The sequence below is a fragment of the Chrysoperla carnea genome, chromosome 4 (genome assembly GCF_905475395.1).
Source record: "Chrysoperla carnea chromosome 4, inChrCarn1.1, whole genome shotgun sequence".
NCBI classification, from domain to species: domain Eukaryota; kingdom Metazoa; phylum Arthropoda; class Insecta; order Neuroptera; family Chrysopidae; genus Chrysoperla; species Chrysoperla carnea.
This window is the reverse complement of record NC_058340.1, coordinates 21,853,829-21,876,587: the sequence shown is the minus strand read 5'-3', so window position 1 is coordinate 21,876,587 and position 22,759 is coordinate 21,853,829. Positions and strand designations below refer to the sequence as shown.

The 22,759-nt window shown below is 28.2% G+C and overlaps 3 protein-coding genes across 3 annotated transcripts; all 3 read left to right on the top strand.

Annotated features, from left to right (window-relative positions):
• The first annotated feature begins 8,868 nt into the window (after positions 1-8,868).
• LOC123297548 (puromycin-sensitive aminopeptidase) lies at positions 8,869-11,767 on the top strand. Its single transcript, XM_044879254.1, has 2 exons — positions 8,869-10,413; positions 10,477-11,767. The coding sequence occupies exons 1-2, from the start codon at positions 9,046-9,048 to the stop codon at positions 11,719-11,721; spliced, it is 2,613 nt and encodes an 870-aa protein (XP_044735189.1). The 5' UTR covers positions 8,869-9,045; the 3' UTR covers positions 11,722-11,767.
• Positions 11,768-13,045: 1,278 nt separating this feature from the next.
• Positions 13,046-14,028, top strand: LOC123298354. Its single transcript, XM_044880335.1, has 2 exons — positions 13,046-13,204; positions 13,340-14,028. The coding sequence occupies exon 2, from the start codon at positions 13,348-13,350 to the stop codon at positions 13,948-13,950; it is 603 nt and encodes a 200-aa protein (XP_044736270.1). The 5' UTR covers positions 13,046-13,204; positions 13,340-13,347; the 3' UTR covers positions 13,951-14,028.
• Positions 14,029-15,169: 1,141 nt separating this feature from the next.
• On the top strand, positions 15,170-19,601 carry LOC123297485 (histone deacetylase HDAC1). Its single transcript, XM_044879157.1, has 4 exons — positions 15,170-15,351; positions 16,069-16,181; positions 16,538-16,655; positions 17,700-19,601. The coding sequence occupies exons 1-4, from the start codon at positions 15,303-15,305 to the stop codon at positions 18,914-18,916; spliced, it is 1,497 nt and encodes a 498-aa protein (XP_044735092.1). The 5' UTR covers positions 15,170-15,302; the 3' UTR covers positions 18,917-19,601.
• The last annotated feature ends 3,158 nt before the right edge of the window (positions 19,602-22,759 follow it).

Sequence of the window (22,759 nt, the reverse complement as noted above, 5' to 3'; positions counted from 1 at the left end):
TTAGTTGTAATAAAGAACACGCACACACAAAGTAGGAGTGAGAAATGATTTAACACGTTTTTTCAATTAAAAAAATGATCACCGTACGAGTTAATTCAAAAATTAGCTTAAATTACTGGAACAAAGTATGTCTTATATAACACAAAATTTCTTGCGATGGATATTCAAAAAAACAACTGAATCGTGTATTTCTCGCATCAAACATAAATTATAATAGAAATAAAACGATTGAAAATACATGACGAATTTATTCAAAATGGCACATGTATTTTTTATATGACGAAAAAAATTATAAGGACCGTGCAAAAAATAGTAATGCAGTAACACAACAGTAAATTTGAGTCAATTTAAGAGAGTATGTTTAACTCTAAAGTCAATAATGCCATACCAAAAATTTATTGAGTATAGCGGCCATCGAAGATATTTTGCACTGTCTTTATTGCGAGAAAAGAGCCAAAGTATCAGACTGTTATTATATTTTGTGTTGTAGTTAAAAAATTGATTAGTTTTCATTTATATATAGTGGAATTGAATAAAAACTGTCAGAATTTATTATTGTTTTGATTTATAGGACATTTTTTTAAATAATGGTCTGGGAGACGTTCGGAAAAAGTTCGTGGGAAATGGCTGTGTGGAGATTTTAATACCGCAGTCGGTATCATCTTATCTGCCGTTTTGTACCATGATTTGATTTCATCCATCCAATTACTTTTCTCCAAATATGGACCATCGACCTTCAAAAGCTGGGGAGATATTCAACTCCAAAGTTTTCCAAAAAATAATTAGTTTTATGAATGTAGATGGACGTAATTGCTGCAAAGTGACATATAGGTCTATCGCTATCCAACGAAAATGCTTCAGAATTATTTCAAGTTTAGGGCTTATATCTTCCCCCTGATTGTAGGTGCAAAATGGAGTCTTGGTACAAAACGATTAGATAGACAAAAATCATTGATTGGTATTAAAATCTCGACTTTTCCATTTCGTACCAATTTTTTCCGTACATCTCCTGGATCATAAGCCACTTTATATAAATTAAATAGTTCATCGATTATTAATTGTTAGTAATAATAACCAATTTTTTATATTATATAAAAAAAAAGAAATTTTTTAGATAAAAAGTATAAAAAAATCTAGCGTTGATTTTATGAATTTATTATTATTTTTATTATTAATTACTATTATTATCATTATTACTATGCCTAATTAAAAAAAAAAATAGTGATAGAGCAAAAAACAAAACAAAAAAAATAATACAATTTAGATAGAATTTTTACTACTATTTGAGACAAAAAAAAAATAAAACACCCGTGTTTATATGGAATTTTGATTTGTAATTTAAAACAAAAATGATGATCATTAAGAAGTAGTTTATTAATATTTAATAATATAATAAGTAGGAATTTGTTATAATTTTTTGCAAACAAAAAAAAAACAAATATACAAATAAAAACATACAAACAACAAAATTATTACTGCAAATGTACATAAAATTTTACTTATTTTTTAAATAAACAATTATTCTTATGACATTTTTTGTGTAATTTTTTATTTTTCTATGTACAAGGTATAACAGAAATTATGCTTGATATTTTTCAAAGGTAATTGACCCTAAAAGGATAAAATCATAAAAACAATTTCGAATTTCTTAATTCGTCTGGAATCCATCTTTAGAAAAGTTTATACATTCGTTTAAAAAAATTTTACCACCTATAGATTTTCAAAGTAAATATATATGTTGAAAGCAGTTTAGTAGACCCAACATAAATCGATAGACGTAACTCCAAAGACAAAATCTCATTGTATAGAGTTATATAAGGTGGACCATTTTTAACATATTCTGAACCATTTTTAACATTTACCAGTGGTATTTTATTTAAATCTAATAATATCGTAAAGCATTATATGGCTTTGCCGTTTCATTTAGCTCTTTAATGGGAAGTTAAAAGTGCCTTTCTTCGATTTTTTACCAAATGATTTTTTTTTTTTGAAATAAACTTTGTATGAAACAAAATTTAAAACACACAAATCAGATGTTTAACAACCGCCGAGTATTCATCAAGTTACAGCTGAATATAATGAATACCTACATGAATTTTAGTAAACAAATATTTTTTAATTGGTCCTGTTTTTTATATATAAATTATTTTGGGTATTCTAAAATTTTGGCCAAACATCTCTAATATAAACCATTAGCAGTATGTGTGAATAATGGATTTTCCAAAATTAAGACGAATGTTAAACTTTTCATACAGAACAAGACTTGGTATTTCTCTTAAACCTTGTACAGTATTTTTAACCCTTCACACTGCTACTAACAAAAATAACCTTCCATTCAATTATTGTAAAACGAATTATAAAAATATAGAATGGGCTATGGAATTCTCATAAAATATGTACATAACATATATTCTAATATTTTGTGAAAGGTAAGAGATAAATATTATAAGATCAATAATTTAATGGTGAGAAGAAAGATAAATTAAACCTCATTGTCAGTGTTTCTAATTAATGTCGATTCAATGTCCATTCTATATGTCTATTGAAAATTTTCTGGTAATCTTAAAACATTTCAGTGTTACAATCAAAATATCATTATTTTTTAAATTTTTAACTTTTTTTCTACTTTTTAGGTACTATTAGTAGTATGGATAAAACTCTCAATTTTTAATATGTTGTCAATCAATAAATAGTATACACTAAAATTTAATTTTTTGAGATTAACTAGGTAACCATAGTTTTTGTGTAGTTAGTTAATTACTAAAATAGCACAACAAAATTAAATAAAATATCATGATAATAAAGAAAAAATTAATGCATCTTTGAAATTCTCCACTGTTGTTTATTAGGTTGTAAAAACTTCGTAAAAAAGTCGACCTCTCAGAAGCGTACCTAACCCCCCTTTTTGGGGAGCTGTTGCGGGTTTTAATCAGTTTTTTACGAATTACAAAAAAACAATGTTAATATTAAAATGGAATTTATTTGCTCATTCAATCAAATGAAAAAGTATCTACCTTGTAAAACATTAGATAGACCAAAAATTTAAATGTTAACCGTGAATTAAGTTTAAGAAAAAAAGTAATTAACTCGGTTTGTATTACTTTGTAATATAAATCAACCGTAATATAATAACTCGTTTCTCATAAATAATAAATGGAATGTTATACAACGTGGTGTATAAGGGTTAACTTATCCAAAATCGAAACAAAAATAAATCAACGAATCATGAGTACACTTGCAGAATAATAAAATAGCAAAGCTTATTGTAATTGCAAATCAATTTTAAACTCTAAAATTGCACATTCATTCCTTCCATGGTGCTCAATTATTAATATTAAATAATGAAAAAAAAAAACTAACTAAATATAATTAAATATAAAAAAAAAAAAAAAAAATTATATACGATGAATTTTTGCATTTAGCACAGTTCTGTTCAAACAAAATCATTCGGGGTAAATTTAGCTGCACACACAATATTTCATAAGGAGCGCTTAAACTTATAAATATTTTACCGAGACAAAATTCATTATTTTCGATAAAGGTTACTGTTATTAATTAATAATTTTCCGTGCCAAGATAAATTAATTGTATATATTTATTTATAATGAGAACAGTAAGATTTCCTATCTTTAATCAACCAAAAAGACGCTTTGTTTTAGAAATTTCTAAAATTCTGCACAGCTTTTATAACTTTTTTTGGAAATATTTTGTGATTCTTGGAGGAATGAAACAACGTAATTGTATATAGTCTCTATTTTGCTGAATATTTTAAAGTCTTTTTTTGGTGATGTATTATTTATAAAAAGCGTGCCAAATTAATTAGGCGATTCTTATAAGAGAGTATTAATGAGAAATTTGCATAAAATTACGTATAAGTGAGAGTAATTTTCTTATATAAAAGCAGGGTATATTATAAACTTATATTATCGTTATTTTGTTATCAACGTGTATAAAAAAATTATCTCGAATGAATTTTGGTAAAAATTTTGTTATGTATATTTAAAAAGATCAAGGCCTATAATAGTGCTTCTCAATATTAGTTATGTACTATATAAAAAAATTCTTTTTTCAGCTATGTAGAAAATTTGTCTGATAACGATAACCATTTAAAAAAATATTTTATCTCGATTTTTTTACGCGTGATTTTATTTAATTTTTTCTGTTTTATTGTAATAATCGATTGTATAGTTTATCTTAATATACAAAAATTCAAATAACGAAAATCGGGATATTAGATAATTTTTATTTAAAATAATCATGTCAGTTGATAGATAATAACAGCAATTTACTATTTTGAATTCAAACGATAAAGAGAGAGCTTTCTTTCAGTAAAAATTTAAGCTTTGATGCTATCTTGACGTAAATGAGTAAAATAAAAACGAGACTAGCTATCAATTTTGATTAAAACTGATAATTTGTACTTTTTAACATTTTTAAAATGAATATTATAATGCATTAAGAACCAATAAATACTTTCTACCCACTGTGTAAAAGGAGATTGCCGCTTTCCGCTTCAGTCGAGGAGAAAAATAATATACACACTACGGGAGCAAGCAAAGAATGTCTCAGATCTCATGTTTGCCACACTGTGACCCGCGAAATAATTTTAAATGGCCCACGCAAGTAAATTTTGTTTCATCACAGTCGTTTGAGAGTAAATTTCAAGATTTTGAAAGCAAAAACAAAATGTACAAATTTTTATAAATCCTTTCATAATAGTTAGTTATCCTGCCAAAATTCAGTTGTAATTTGTTGCAAAATTATGATACGTTAAAAAATATTTTTATAAATTGTCGGTCCTACAGTGTCTCCATATAGGGTATGCGTGGGAAATTTTGAATGATAAAAATATGATTTTCTCGAAAAGAGTATTTTTCTTATGAATCAAATTTTTAATTATGCGCAAGACTTGGTTTTACATTTATCTGCACTTGCTACTACTATTTGCGTGACATATATGCACTTAAACAAGTAATGAAATATTATTTTACAGATATGACGAAATATTATTTTAATTTTATGCTTATCTATTAACTGATATGTCTATTCATTTCATACAGCGTATTTCAAACATTTAAAAAAAAATTAATGTGATTTGTAATTTTTAAAACAAAATTTTACGCTCTAGTAACATATATATGCACTATAAATCTAAAAAGCAAAAAACGAAAAAAAAAAGCAATGCACCCATCCTTTGTATTCGTCCACTAGTTAATACCGCAAACTATGAAATTTATTTTAAAATAAAAATTTAAAAAAATAAAATAAAAACAGTCGTCTTCTATTTTTCAAATTCATTTGCAAAAAGAAAATATAAAAAAACCAAAAAAATTTAATATTTAGTATTTAAAAAAAAAATTGTTCATTATGTAAAACAAAAAAGGATATTAATTAGCACTTCAAAATTTATATATCAAGTGGGAAAAATTGAATTGAATCGAAGAAAAAAACATTTTTAGAATGTGTGTATAAAATATAAATCATATTTCATTGAATGAATTGTAAATAGTTAATAATAATAGTTGTTTATAAGAATTGATTTAAATATAAGCATTATCGACTAATAAATGTCTTTATATATAAATTTTATTATTTTTTGTTTTATTATTTTACACAAATCATTAATTTTTTATATTCATAACATTCGAAATTGATTAAAGCACGTGTAATTAATAATTTTTTTAAATATTTATATTTATGCATAGGGGGATCGTCAATTTTTTTTTTTTTTGGTTCCTCAAAATTCAACACAGGGGTAGATTATGTGAATTAATGGACACACTATGTAGGTTGATATTTTCAAAAATCATACCAACCATTTTATTCACTTCTAATGAATGTGAAAAATAATATCTCGGAACGCCTTTAATCTGAATCTGGGAAAGATTCGGAAAAGGGGAAAAGAGTAAAAAGATAAACTTATCGGAATCTTCAATATCAATATTCAAAATAAGCTACATAAATCTTTAATATAGTGATGTACAAATTATTTGAAGCACCTTGATAATAATTTCGTTTGGAAATTTATACTAAATGTCAAGTTCAGGAAAAAGAAGTAATAATAATATTTTTTTTATTACCGGCGGAGTTAAGAAAATGTTAAATGAGTCTAAATCAAGAGGGGTTAAACAAGTAAAGATTTTTATTTTCTAATGTGTCATTTTACTTCATATACTTTGGCATGTTTGCACAAATGTTTGTAAATTAGAACATTAAGTTTAAATTCGAAGGTACGTGAAAAATGAGAGACGTGGAGTTTTGCCACTTCAGAGCCGCTCGATATAAAAGACTTACGTTTGTTCTTAAGGTTTGTTATTAGTAGCAACATACTTTCTAACAAGCTCTTGATTCCATTTTAGTCTTTTTTTTTTTTTTTTAACAAAAATTTATTGTAGAGAGTAATAATTGAAGTAAGTAGTACAAAGGGTAAGTAAAAATTATTTTGAAACCTATAAGATTTTATTTGATAAAAATGCCTGATGAAAAATAAATTTTATTGAAGTAAAATGTTGCTTTTTTATTCCAGATGTATTCACAAACGAATTTCTAATAATGTAAATAGTAAATTTAAGAATACAATACCTACCTGTGAAAGATTTACAAAAACACATGGAAGTCTAAAATTTAGTTTAGTTTTCAACTCAATTAAACTATATTTATATGTATATCAAATATATCAAATTATACTAAGTTTAGTCCAAGTTTGTAACGCTTAAAAATATTGATGCTATGAACAAAATTTTGGTATAGGTGTTCATAAAATCACTTAATTAGTCCATTTCCGTTTGTCTGTCTGTCTGTCTGTCTCTCCGCCTGATAACACGATAACTCAAAAACGAGAAAATATATCAAGTTGAAATTTTTACAGCGTGCTCAGGACTAATTTAATTAGGTTAATTAGGTCTTGGGTCCGTAGGACCCATCTTGTAAACCGTTAGAGATAGAACAAAAGTTTAAAAGTAAGAAATGTTCCTTCACCTTCAACAATGTTCCTTCAACAATGTATAGATTATATATAATACATGGCTGGCTACCTCTCTTTACTTACATAACGTGAAAAAACAAACGATTCCGTAATAAACACTGTCTATACATGGTATTTCAACAATTAACTCAGTCAATTGTTTGTTTTCACTTGTTTTATTTTATTTTCTGTCCTAATCCTAATATTATGATGTCATCAGAACCAATGCTATGGGTATAATTGTAGCTTGATTGGGAACTTTAGCTGTGTTTTCATTTTTTGCCTAAAATACCAATTACAAATTGATAAATATATTTACTGGTAATTAGTATTGGCATATTGACAATTGGTAATAATAACGTAACTTATTACCCATGTGAAAATTAATATTTCTTATTTAAAGTAATATTTTTAAAATACGTATCTTAGAGCCCTTATCAAACCGTTTTATTATTCAATTCACATTATTATGTATTATCAATATTAAAAAACAAAAACATGTTTATGAATTCATTGAATGTATTCATTCCCAAAGAGTTATCAACAAGGGTCTTTGGCCAGGCTGTATCAATATTATTATTAAATCAACCTCCAGACTCTATACATGAAGGGCGTTGTCTATTTCGTATTAAATTCTTCAATGACGTAACAGATGTATATTTTTGGTACCTAGAATCTATATACAAAAGCAGGTGCTAGTTAAGAGTAATGTTATTAATTAGGTAAGCATTTATTGCGTGTAGAACAGAAGTAGCACCCATAGGTAGGAATATTAACTTCATCCTGTATATAGTATATGCAATACGTAATACATAAATGAAATAACTTTTTTGAAGACCGGCAAAAGCCATACCATTTATGTAAAGTATATTGCATACACTATTTAACAAAAATATAATATAACTCAAAAAAACATACACTAATTAAAAAGTCTTAAAAGTCAATAGTTAATAACATAATAAATTTGCCACATATGACGATACTCTGTTCTGCACCTAGCGTTCCTTATTCCTCAATTTTATACACTCAACGAATATATATTACATATCTCTAAACTAGAGATTGATATCTAGCGGTACAAATGTTACGTTCCTAACTGATTTAAAAAGTAGTTAGATTCAGTTAAATACGAATCTAACTTAGTCATTACATTTAAAAGATAAAACTTCATCGATTTTGAATAATAATTTTGAATAATATAAGCACCAAATCAAATCGGTTACGTATTATAATTTCAAGGTGAGCAGTGGTAGAGTGTTTGATCTATTTTTTTTAAATAATTAGTCCGAATTCCACCAATTGCTTAAAAAGAATTGTAAACCGCCGTTATAACTGTATTTTTTTGAGTATTACAACTCTATATGCAAAGCGTATCATAGACGTTTTTTATACAATTATTTGTAATGTTTTAGTCTAAACATTCCAAATGACCATTTTCCCAAAAATGCATAAGTCGAATCCAGTCGAATCAATCTGAATTTTTAAAACAAAATTGTTACTTCGAATGTTACTTTAATTTGAGAACTAAAAATTTGCATTTCAGATATCGCGTTGTTTAGAAACTACTGTTTCATTATAAACAAGTCCTTGACAAAATGATGTCGTAAAATAATCTGACTAAACAATTCATCTTTATGTTTATTTATTACTTGACATAAACTCTATTTATTGTAAGATAATTCATAATTATCAAATTCTTTAGAAATAAATTTTTTTTACCTATATGCTTGAATTAAAATTGGCTAAAGGGCGAGTACTTGCATATTTGTAAATTAATGCAACTGATATAAAAAAAAAGGCAGAATTTAAAATTAATTTAATTCTTAAATAAAGTGTCAATTTTTTGAATAAACAAAACTTTTGAAAAAAATCACACGCCCATGGTGTATTTATTTGCTTGCTATTTATAATATTGCGCGCGCGTTCTACCGGTTTATCTATATCGGTATAAAATATCTATAGAAAGTGGGTGACAGGGTAAAGTAACGGGATTGCATTTATAAATCAGGTTGCTTGCCTATTGTGAGCAAAACATATTTATTGGAATTATTTTGTGTGCTATTAAAAAAAAAACATTTACTATGCCTGAACCGAAACCATTCCAAAGATTACCAAAATCAATAGTGCCAGAACATTACGTTATTACATTACAACCTAACCTCAAGAGTTTTCATTTCGAAGGGCATGTGTTGATTCGTGTGAAAATTGTACAACCAACCCAAAAAATAGTATTAAATACAGTTGATTTAACCATCGATAAAGTTACGATTCAACGAACTGATTCTGAAGGTAGTGGAATTGTTAAACCAACCACAATATCTACATCCGAAGATGATGAAATTGCAACTTTTGATTTTCCAAGAGAATTATCTATTGGAAATTATGATTTGGAAATCACTTATATTGGTGAAGTCAACAATAAAATGAAAGGATTGTACAGGAGTAAGTGTGTTAATGCAAATGGAGAAGAAAAATATTCAGCTGTAACACAATTTGAAGCAACAGATGCGCGAAGATGCTTTCCATGTTGGGATGAACCCGCAATTAAAGCTACGTTTGATATTATTTTAGAAATAGAATCAGGTTTAACAGCAGTATCAAATATGCCAGTGAAAAAATTAACTAATATTGAAGGAGGGCTAGTACAATATAAATTCGATACAACCCCGAAAATGTCCACGTACTTAGTAGCAATTATAATTGGAGATTACGCTTATGAAGAAGCACGTTCTGGTAGTGTGGTTGTAAGACTTTATGCACCACCCGATAAGTTATCTCAAGGACAATTTGCGCTTCAAATTTCACCTGATGTTTTATCGTACTATAATAATTATTTTAATGTTGCTTATCCACTTCCAAAAATGGATTTAGCTGCAATTGCTGATTTTAGTGCTGGTGCTATGGAAAATTGGGGTCTAGTTACATATCGTGAGACTTGTTTATTAATGGATCCACGAAATCCATCTGCATCGCGTAAACAATTCATTGCACTAGTCGTAGCTCATGAATTTGCCCATCAGTGGTTTGGAAATTTAGTGACCATGGAATGGTGGACACATTTATGGTTAAATGAAGGCTTTGCTACATTCATGGAATATTTGTGTATTCATAAACTATTCCCAGAATTTGATATTTGGAGTCAATTTGTAACCGATACGTACATTAGAGCCTTAGAATTAGACGCTTTAAAGAACTCACATCCTATTGAGGTCCCAGTGGGTCACCCATCCGAAATTGACGAAATTTTCGACGATATTAGTTATAACAAAGGGGCCTCTGTTATTCGAATGTTACATCAGTACATTGGAGACGATGATTTTCGAAAAGGGATGCAATCATATTTAACAAAGCATCAATATGGTAATACTGAGACTGAAGACTTATGGAAATCCTTACAAGAAGCTAGTGGAAAACCTGTAGGTGCTGTTATGTCATCTTGGACACGCCAGGTTAATATTTTTAAAAACTTTCACTTTAGATTTAATAAACTAAATTCATTTTTTATTTTGTAGGTTGGATTTCCATTAGTTAAGGCTAAATTGGATTTCGAAGGCCAAGATGCTATTTTATCATTAACTCAGGAAAAGTTTTGTGCTGATGGCAGCGTCGAAGAAAACAGTCCAAAATGGTTAATACCAATCAGTGTATCTACAAGTAAATCACCTGGAAATGAAGAAGTAACCACTGTGCTAGAAGATCGTGAAACAAAAATTACTATCAAAAATTTACCGGCTAATGGTTGGGTAAAAATAAATGTTGGCACCGTTGGATTTTATCGTACACAATATACCCCAGATATGTTACATCGATTAACACCAGCTATCAGTAACCAAAGTTTACCACCTCTAGATAGATTAGGTTTATTGGACGATTTACTAGCAAATGTACAAGCTGGTAGAACTCCCACATCAGAAGTGTTACGCTTATTGCTAGCATTTAAAAATGAAACTCATTACACGGTTTGGTCAAGTATTCATAATTGTTTATGCAAATTGTCCGTACTATTATCTAACACCGAATACTATGATGCGTTCTGTAAATATGCAAGACTACTTTTATCAGGAATTGGAGAGCGACTTGGATGGGAACCAAGAAACGATGAATCGCATTCTGATACACTTTTACGAAGCCTTATTCTATCTCAGTTAATATGGTTTGATGATATTGAACATGGTAAGAAAGGTGTGGAATTATTTGAAAGGCGGGATCAACGTCCAATTCCAGTTGATTTACGTGGTGTTTGTTATCGAGCTGCACTTCGTGTCAGCAATGATACAAATACCCTTGATACACTATTAGATGTTTATCGTACTACAAATCTACAAGAAGAAAAGGATAGAATTGGACGTGCACTTGGTTCGTTGAAAGGTGATACACTTCTTTCGAGAGCTTTAGATTTCTCAATGTCGGCTGACGTAAGACCACAAGATTCTGTGTTTATCATAACAGCAATATCTAATTCACGTCAAGGTAGAAAACTCGCATGGGAGTTTGTGAAAGCAAGATGGCCTGAATTGTCTGAACGTTACAAAGGGTTATTTTTGTTAAATCGATTAATTAAATTATGTACAGAAAATTTCGCAACCTATGAAATGGCTAAAGAAGTTGAACAATTTTTCGAAAAACAAGATTGTTCTACCTCAGAACGAACAATTCAACAAAGTATTGAAAGCATTCAATTGAATGCTGCATGGTTAACTAGAGATCTCAATTGTATCAAAGAGTTTTTTGATTCAGAAAACGCTTTAATTCTTTGAACAAATAAATAATTATTGTGTAATATCAATACATTAAACAATTTAACATTTTGCATATATTTACTTAATTTTTCCAGTTATTACTTTTTCTTTTATTTGGCGTCCCCGAAGTTCATGTTGAGCTTTGATGTAATTGTAAAATATTAATGTACCTATTATATAATATTTTTAGAACATTTTTCGTATTTATATAATACGAAAGAATGTCTTTAATATAATAATAATTACCTGATTGTTTAACCATATTTTTTTGTTATAATATTTTTTACAAAGTTAATTTTTACATTACTTGGTATAATATAGGACAAGCAATAAGAAAATGCGTTTGGTTTTTTTTTTAAAACATTTTCCACTGTTTCCTTTTTTTGATATCAATAATTTTAAACTTAATTTGCTAGATATTTAGAGACGTGCGCAATAGGGAACTTTTTTCTTTTTCACTTTCTATTATATATTTTTTTGGAGAAAATTGACACCAAAGTTTTGCCGTAATTGCACCCTCACGAGAAAGCAATGATGTTACGAAAGATTGTTTATATTTTTATAACGAACATTTTTTACATTTAAACTTAAGTTTTACCTCTAATGGTTTAACATAAGCAAAATTCAAACTTTTAACTTTTCTGAAAATCATGTAAATTTTTCAAGAATCATATCTCAAAAACTATTATACGTTGGCTTCAATTGTTTCAAATTTAATATACTTTCAAAATGATAGCAACAACTAATGTCAAAAGCTCATAGTTTTCGAATTGAATTGAAAAATTCCCAACATTTTGCAGTTTTTCTTCTATTACGCAAGTAGCACAACTTTTTTTGCTTGCCAAAGTAGGCTCACACTACCCTAAGGGATCTAAATAACATACCAAAAGAGCAGCTTTACATCGTGTTTAGCGATTTTAATGTAGAATTGCCTGGCATATATTCCAACAGGAAAATCGTTCCGAACTTCGGAAAAAGTGATTTCATCCTTTTTTATAATCATTCTGTTCCGAATGTAGGACAAAATGATTTTATCATTTGTTATTCGTTAAGGTAGAGGATACATACTCAGGCACTACAAAAACTATTAAATTTAGTAATTGAAAAAAAAAACATGTTTTTAATTGATAAAAATAATACCTACTCCAGAAAAGTGACAAACCGTTGAAGGATCATGAAGCACGGAAAAGAATATAATATTAATAATAATAGCGGCTATCCTTGAAAGTTCCCTCCAAAAAAGAAAAGTTGTTCTTCCTCTTCCTAGTGACTTTCATATTTTACCCCAATTGACTATAGATAATGTATACCATGAATATAGAAGACTTGTGACAAGGTGTAAATAATAACAAAGGCAACCATGTTTATTATTCATCTTAAAAGTTCTAATGGAAGATTCTGGTATTTTCTTTTATATAAAAATATTTAAAATAATTTAATTTGAAACTACAAAATATAGCCAATTATTTATAAATATCACAAAGTTTGATTGCAAAACAAGGTATGACATACGAAAATAATGAATTTAAGGTTAATCAAATTACATTTAAAATAAATAAATATCACTACCTTGACCCATAAATTTTTATTTTCATTTCCAACTAATGGCTTAACAATTCCTTTATAATTTTTTTAGCGCGGAAAATGACTGACGAAGATAACGCTAATGGGTTAGAGAAAAATTTAAAAGATTTGGAAATATCAAATCGATTACCCAGTGTTGCTGTTTTGGATGAATTTTTACCAATTGAAATGAACCCCTTTCAACGTATACGACCTCGTTCACGATCCACAGGGTCAATATGCACATGTTCAAAACGGTCTCGTAATCATCAATTAAATGAAAATAGTAAAACGATAGCTAAAAAAAATTCTAAAAAATTATTAAGAGATCCAGTATTAAAATATGTGTCAAAGCATGTTTTGGACGAATTATCAATAAATAAAACCAGCAAATCTTTATCGTTAATAAAAAAATTTAATGTAGATCCCAAAGAACAGCTAACAGATTTATTAGACGGTTGTGAACGATTAAGTATTGGATCTGATAGTAAAAATAAATCAAAGTCTTCACAAGAGAGTAGAACGTCAAATAGTAATAATTCATCGTGTTCACAGGAAGCAATCGCTGGTATGGGTATAACACCGCCATGTGATGTAACAATGGACGAACTTGCTAGCTATTTTGAGACATTTGTTCATATTCCTAAAAAAATGTCTTCGATGGCGGAAATGATGTATATTTAGTTAATATTCTATTATTATATTTATTTAAATGTTGAAATTGTTTTTGTCACCAGTTTTTTTTTTCTTCCATTTTTAACATTTTTATGTTATTTCCGAATAACATTTTAAAATAAAAGTTACATTCTCTATTTTTCTTTTATTATAAGGTTTGCATTCTTTAACCAACAGTTTTGTCATCATTTTATTTGATATATTAACATAAAATGTATAATATAATTTTGTAATAAAGATTTAAAAAACAATAATTACTTTTTGTTTATAATATACTACAATTATCCTTATATATCCGTCGATTTTAACAGAAAAAAAAACGGAATGCGTGAAAACAGTTTTCTTTTTTGAATACTCGAAATAGAACTAGTTCCTAGATAGGTCTTAGACGTTACGTTAGAGTTAGACTAAATTCAACCATTCCATTTTTCTGTTAAATTATCAGATCTAGTATTTGAAATTTCCATGTCCGGGGTTTTTATATAATACAGATACATTATTTGGAAACAAATTTTCGAAAAGCAATGAAAGGTTTTTTCAATAAATTTCGTTATTAGCGGTTTATGAAGCGCAAATCTTTATTTTTATAGGAAATAGTTCTATTAACTAGTTCTATCCAATAAAGTTTTCAAAATTTTAAGTTACAATTTACAATGTAAACACCAAAGTTTAAGAGCAGCATAATCGCATATTCAGCTCCTAAAATTTTAGAATTTCACATTCACGTTTCAAAGTATTCGAAAATGGAGGAAAAATTTCATAAGTACGCCGTTCCCAGTTTTTTCTTTAAAAATACATTCAAGCAAAATTAAAAACAGGATTCCTTCATTTTTTTCTTGTTTTAATTTTCGAAATTATTTTTAAATTAAAATGAAATTTAATTTTGCGATTTTACTGTAAATTACGAAACATATTAAAAATCAGCGTTTTCAAAAAAATTGGATTGAAACTTCAAGAAAATTTAGCTTGTGTTGTAACCTGTGAGCAAATCGTCAAAAAGAGTTTAAATTTAAAATGAGAAATTTTAAAAGAAAAGCGCAATAAAAAAATTTCAATGAAAGTAAAATTGCATAATAATTATTTTTATTTATATTGAATTCGTAAATAAAAGATAAAAAAAGCTTATTTCAGTAAAGTTAGGGGATTTTAAATGCTGTGATTATCAAAAATTATCTCCTGAAGATAATCACATAACTTTTGATTTTTATTAAGTTGGTATACATGTGATTTGTGTGAAGTAGGCAAAAAGATCATTTTGTCCGTACACGATATTGCACGATACACTGACGCGGTTTTGATTGAAAGTGGTGTATAGTTGTTTTAGTTTTAATAAAAGAAATTATAAATAAATTATTTTAAAAATGGCAATGCAACCTCATAGTAAAAAACGTGTATGTTATTATTACGACAGTAAGTAAATAATAATTTTATTAATTTAATATTTCTAACTTTTTTTTTTTATTGGGTATTATGTCAGCTAAAATATTTTTATTATTTTTTTTAAAAATGCATGTAAAATTACTAATTAAAATGTAAAAATTACGATCAAAATCAAAAATTTCGTAAATTTTAGGTTTATTTTTACTGTTTTATTTCCCTAACATCCAAATGTTCACGGTTCACTTTAAGTATCTTGTAGTTTTCCTTGTAATTTAATTGGTTGATTTATGATGTCTAGGTGGCGTCATTTTGTAATATTACTACTGCGTTCTAAAAGTGAACAGAGTAACTCTCATACATAAGTTTGTAAAATCGTATTCAAACTAAATTTATGCTAATTTTTCAAACAAATGTAAAAAATTATAGTATTGAGATTATTTTATGCCATTTCAGATTTTTTTTTCATATTTTTTACTTTATATTAGCAAAATTAGAATATTTACGTATTAAGTGATTGGTCCCCGAGGGGATTCAAAACTTAATTTTTTTGTAAGAATAATGCATGATTTTAAAATCGTTTATACCAATTCCTGTCATTTATTTTAAACAATTTTTTGAAGTGAAACGATTTTAATTTTTCTACTCAATAAAATCCAATTACAATTTTTTTATGTTAAAAAAATTTTTTTTTGTACCATGTCTTCATGTCTTTTATTTGTAATATAAATTCTGTATAATTTATTTTAGGTGATATTGGTAATTATTATTATGGGCAGGGACATCCCATGAAACCGCATCGTATACGTATGACCCACAACTTACTCTTAAATTATGGATTGTATCGCAAAATGGAAATATATGTAAGTATTTAATAATTTTTTTAATCCGTTTACATGTAATATAAAAAAGAATCAAGTTCAATTCAAATAGACGTGATTTTTTCATAAAATATAATTTGCGCTTTTCCGTCCGTATGTCTGTTAACTCCACGATTCAAGAGTTAATCTAAATTTGGCGAATTGAAGTTTAAACGGAGAATTCTAGATGTAAAAAGTGAGTTCATTGAGTATGTGTATCATCCATTTTTATAGATTGCCAAAATATTGTAATTTTGATCATACAGGCATCGCTAGAAATAGAACAAAGTTGAAAAAATTCTCCTTTTTAAATCCAAAAAACTGTAATCATATTTTAAATCATATATTTTTTCAATCAGAGGCCACACAAAGCTACAGCCGATGAAATGACAAAATTCCATTCAGATGATTACATTCGATTTTTACGTTCAATTCGACCGGATAATATGTCTGAATACAACAAACAAATGCAAAGGTGTAAGTATATAAACATTAAAAATTAATTATAAATATTTTTGATGAAAAATTCGCATGAAGTGTGTGTTCCCGATGAAGATTGAATAGTTCAAATTTACTTAACCTAAAATATCTTTGAAATGTGGATTTGTCAAATCTTCTAAAGCTAAAAACTGTTAAAATAAAGTCAAAAACGCCTTTAATTCGAATTAAGTTTGTACTAACGAAAATAAATTTATAATAATTTAGAAATTTTAATCTGAAATTACACTGCAATTCAACGAAAACAAAGAATCATTGAAAAGTCATCATCCTGAGAATCAAGGAAAGGATACTTTAAAAAAACCATTCTTGTTGATAATTTTCAGTATATATTATAAGAAAAATCTATACAATTACCACAATTGATGTAATTCTCTAGAGAAAAATATTTGTTTTACTTTTAAGTTGTCGAAATTAATCCCAAACTATTGTTGCCATATTGGAAACTTTAAAACTAGCGTTAAATCCTAGTTAGCTAGCACCCCGGAGATAAATTTTCGCTAACACAATTTCTATTGAATTAATTTGTTTTCACAACTGAATAGAAATTAACTTAAAAATTAGTTTCTTGATTTTTTTATTCGAATTTAAATCGAGCGAAATGTTCAGTTTATCATAAACTTTTATAGCACAGATAATAATTATTTCAGATACAAAAAATTATGAAATTTACTTTAACGGTTAAAAATGATTCAAGTTTCCCGAAATATTAAAATCTAGCCCCGACTGTAGCCGCCATACTCACTAAAGAAGGTGTATCCCGAAGGTGTGCCTATTAAAACAAAGGAAAGGTGGTAAAACACATATAGGGCATCAAAATGGGCGCTATGACCTAAATGTGCCCCCGGTGGGCAGCCAATCTAACCTAACTAATTCATAATTTTTCTAAGGATAAGCTAATATAAGTTAAGTTTTTTTTATTTTTTCGTGCTTTAACTTATTGAAATTTTATTACGTTTATACCACTTTATTTAACTTTGCAGAAATTTAATTATTAACCAATTTCATTATTTCCTTCATTAGTTAACGTTGGAGAAGATTGTCCAGTATTTGATGGTCTATACGAATTTTGTCAATTATCTGCTGGTGGTTCAGTTGCTGCTGCTGTAAAATTAAATAAACAAGCTTCCGAAATATGTATAAATTGGGGCGGTGGCTTACATCACGCTAAAAAATCCGAAGCATCTGGCTTCTGTTATGTGAATGACATTGTGTTAGGTATCTTAGAATTATTAAAATATCATCAACGTGTTTTATATATTGATATCGACGTTCATCACGGGGATGGTGTTGAAGAAGCTTTTTACACAACTGATCGTGTTATGACAGTTTCATTCCATAAGTATGGTGAATATTTCCCTGGTACTGGTGACTTACGTGATATTGGTGCTGGTAAAGGCAAATATTATGCTGTAAATATACCTTTACGTGACGGTATGGACGATGATGCATACGAAAGTATATTCGTTCCAATTATAAGTAAAGTACTTGAAACGTTTCAACCAAGCGCTGTTGTTTTACAATGTGGAGCCGATTCATTGACTGGTGATCGATTAGGTTGTTTTAATTTAACGGTTCGTGGGCATGGAAAATGTGTCGAATTTGTTAAACGGTCTGGTTTACCTTTCATGATGGTTGGCGGAGGTGGATATACAATACGAAACGTTTCACGATGTTGGACATACGAAACATCAGTCGCATTAGGAACTGAAATCGCTAATGAATTACCTTATAATGATTATTTCGAATACTTTGGTCCCGATTTCAAATTACATATCAGTCCTAGCAATATGGCAAATCAAAATACACCAGAATATTTAGAGAAAATTAAAACGAGATTATTTGAAAATTTACGAATGTTACCACATGCACCAGGAGTTCAAGTACAAGCAATACCAGAAGATGCACTACAAGAAGATTCAGATAACGAGGATAATGTTAACAAAGATGAAAGATTACCACAACGAGATTTAGATAAAAGGATAGCACCCGATAACGAGTATTCAGATAGTGAGGATGAAGGTGAAGGTGGTCGAAGGGATAATCGTAGTTATAAAGGGCGTAAACGGCCGCGATTGGAAACAAAAAGTCAAGGTGGCGATGCAGATCGTGCATCAAGTACAACAGATGCGGGTAATGATCAAAAGGATGATATTAAAAATGATCGATCTGATATTGAAGATACAAAACCACCACTTTCGAGTGAAGATACGAAAAAAGATTCCGGGCCAAATCCGTGATTCTTGTAGTAATTTCGTTATAAATTTTGATTTATTTTACTTTATAAAAATTTAGGTATAGTTTTTCATACTTAAAAAAAAATTATATAAAAATATAGACATTAGTGGCATGTTCCAACCGATACGGAAGAATCATATTAAACCAGATTATATGATGATGATTCTCAGGTTTATACAAGAGTATAAAAAAGAAGTGTATGTATAAACTTATACGACATGATGTTTGAATTGATCGTTTGGAATATAATTTATTTTATTTAATTATGAAATGAGAGAAGTTGCGTGCGTAAAGTTTAAAAATTTGATCTCGAATGATGGTCCGCTATTTAAAAATGTGCATTCTTATGGTAATTGATAGTTTTTATTAATTTACAGAAAATACGATTTAGAATATTTTTTTCAAACAATATATAAGATTCCTCTTTTTGATTCTTGAAGGTTCTGAAAGATATTTTTTCTATATTGGAACCTCTATTAAATGCCGTCAGAATCACATAGAATCAGTTTAAAATTTCGGCAGGGCTAGTTTAAAGATGTGCATAATTTTTTTGTTGGTGTGCAGTTTTATGAATTTTTGCTTTCTCTATGTTTATCTTCGAATATTACTTTGTACAAAGTGGCAAATTGTACTAAAAATACATTTAGCTAACATTCGGCGATGACAATCAGTTTCTGTCTGCTACATATTTTTTATACTAAGTAATTTTCGAAAAGTGAGGTAGCTAAAGGTCATAAGTTGTTAATGCCATGCTTAATGAAACAATTATTCATGAATGCTTTAAATAGAGTGAAAGTCAGTAATATTGCATCTATCTCTAATATTTTGACTAAAAATGGCTTTTATAAGTTATGTTTATGTTCTGATTGGAGTTTCTATGATGTGGAACAAAAATTATTCTGCACATCGTTAAGTTGGCGACATATAAAGAAAGTTTACACAAGACTAATTAAAATTATCTCCATGAGTATGCACAGTGTAAAAATAAATACGAAAATTAAATGAAATATGTACCCATTAAAAAAATCGTCGGCTGTATTAACATATACGAGAATTAACTTAAATGTGTATACAGTCGGCTTTATTTATTTACTTTTCTAGTTCTAATTTTTTTATATTTTTGATTACGTTGTATATTGTTGAATGCGTCTTCTATCCAAAAAAAAAAAAGTCCTCCTTTTTCGTAATTCCTTGCCTTGTAACCCCCTCCTCAATCACAAACATATTTTATTTATAAAAAGACTTATCAAAAGTGCAAATATTTTTCTTTTAAACATTTTATTTTGAATCATGTCAAAAAAAACAACTAACAAGTTTCCTCGTGAGTCAGGTATTACAAATTTTCTTTTTAAAGTGATGAAAAAAAAACTTTATTCACAAGCCTTTTAACTTGAACAATTTTTATTAGAACAATCCGCTCACCAAAAATACCAACGAGGCTAGTCCCGTTGTTTGGAGTGACAACAAGTAGCGTACTTCGTACCGTGTGTATGGGTTGTAAATTGTAATAACATATTGTTAGCCTAACTAAGATTATGTAATGTTAAAAATATTTGTGAATAATGGTTTTCGAAGTTTAAATAAATTGATTGTGTAAATATTTTATTATATTTAGAAAATGTATTTCGACTGCCAGTAATTTATAAGTTATATAACTTGGAGTACAATTTCGATTTATAATATTAAAAAAAGAAGTTACTTGTACTCTGTCCTATTATAATAATAATCAATAAAAATAAACTTACATTTTAATTATACATTATTTGCATTTTATTTAAGGAAAAACCAAAACCATATTCCTCATAAATTCATTTTCTGGAGAATGATCTATCGATCGGCAGGATGTATTTCGCAGAAAATTTAGTGATATATAACTTAATCCTCAATTATTAAAAAAAAATTTTGTAGTGCTCACTTAAATTCATATTCTATAAATTGATAATGATGTTGATTGAACAGAATCCATGAGATTCGAATGTTAAGCCAATTTTTTGAGATCAAGTGTACAAAATTATATGATTTCGCATAGTAAGGACTTTCTGTAACTGGTTAAGAGGATAACATTGCTGATATAAGTATGATGCATAAAGTAAAAACAATGGCCGCGTTCAGAATGGTAATCCCATAGATAAAATAAAGTAGTGGTAATCCGTTCAGAATACATCAATAAAATGGTGGGACACAAACAAAATTGTGATTGTTTCGTGTCATCCATTTTAAACTGTTTAGCAAGCGTGAATCCAGAAAATATTCTAGAAAAAGAAATGTGGACTTTTATAATCATTTTTTGATTTATAATTTTATACTTTTCATCTACTTTACTTTTAAGTTCCTTTGTGAACTGAAACGGTCATTGTTTTACTTCATTAAAAAACGGGCAAATCTGGTTCAATTTACGATTACAGTCTAAGAATCTACTCGTCTAATCGACAAAAAGATCCTATTTTACTGTTTCTAGGGTAACTAAATTACTCTTATTAAAATCGAAGGCAAAAATTCAGGAAATCATCAACAAATTTTTGTTTCGAAGTTTCATTAAACTTGGTATTTGGGCAATTCTAGCCCCAAGCAATATAAAGTTCACGAATCGTTCAAACGATTGGGTGAGTAGTTTTTGAGATACAGTCTTCTCAAATCTTGCACAACAAGCTTTTATTTGGGAGCGATTCTGAAGATATCGTGAAATTTAATTAAAATGTATTTTAGTACTTTATTAAAATGACTTATTTTTCAGGAGAGTGACGGATAATGGCCTTTCTCTGAGCTTGCGTTTGTGTGCTGTGTTCAGGCCTTCCTTCGTAAAACGATCACATTTACAAAAATCGAATTTTTGTCGAGGTTAATCTGAAATTTTTTATTATCTACTGGACTCAGGTAAAGCGGGATCTCTGGATTGTAATAATCGAGTGGTGGTAAATGTAAAATTAAATTTTGATTGAATTGTAAGCTTACGTGACATGATAGATAATATTGTTCTGCCTTAAAACTTAAGGTGATAAAAAAATGTACACTATAATTCGAAAATATTATATTCGATATGATATACGATAGTACATAAATTTTTCACAATAACATTGGAATCATTCTACATAAAATTCGAAGCAAGTTTATACAGGGTGAGCCATTTTAAATCGATACGTCGAACAATCTTGTAAGGTAACTAAAATATAGAAACAATTTACAAATAAAAAACGTTGGTTTCAAAGGGCTGTATTTTTTAGACACTTTGAATTTGATGTAGGGCTTAAAGACCATCTGGAGCTCACGTTGGGCACGTTATTGCTAAGAAATAGAAGAACAGTTTAAATTAGAAAGTAGTTTTCTCATAAAAATACAACTTTTTTTTGAGATTCAAATAGAGCAGAAATTCAAAGTGAAAAAAAAAGGAATTCCACTATAAAGCAAAAGATATTAATAGTCAGAGACGATAAAATGTTTCCAACAAACTTTTTTGGTTTTTTTTTTATTCAATTTCAGAAACTAACAAGAGAGTATAGTCAGGTTTTTATAATCTATTTTTGCCTAATCTAGTAGATTTATGAAAAAATGTTGGGGACAAAATAGTTTGCTGTTTTACAAGGAACAACTTTATAATCTGAATTTTTTTCTACGCCTTATCAGTAACGAGTCTGAGGTGGCTCTTAATAAATTCTGAAACTCAAGCCCAAATTCGTAGTGATAAAAGCATGCCCCCTTTGAGTCCAACATTTTCTGTTTGTAAGCTTTTTTTATAATTTAGTTCCTCTACAAAATTTTTCCACTTATTGATTAAAATGGTCCAACCTGTATATTTTAATTCTAAGTGACTAGCAAAAAGTATTCTAATAATTTCGATGTAGAAAATT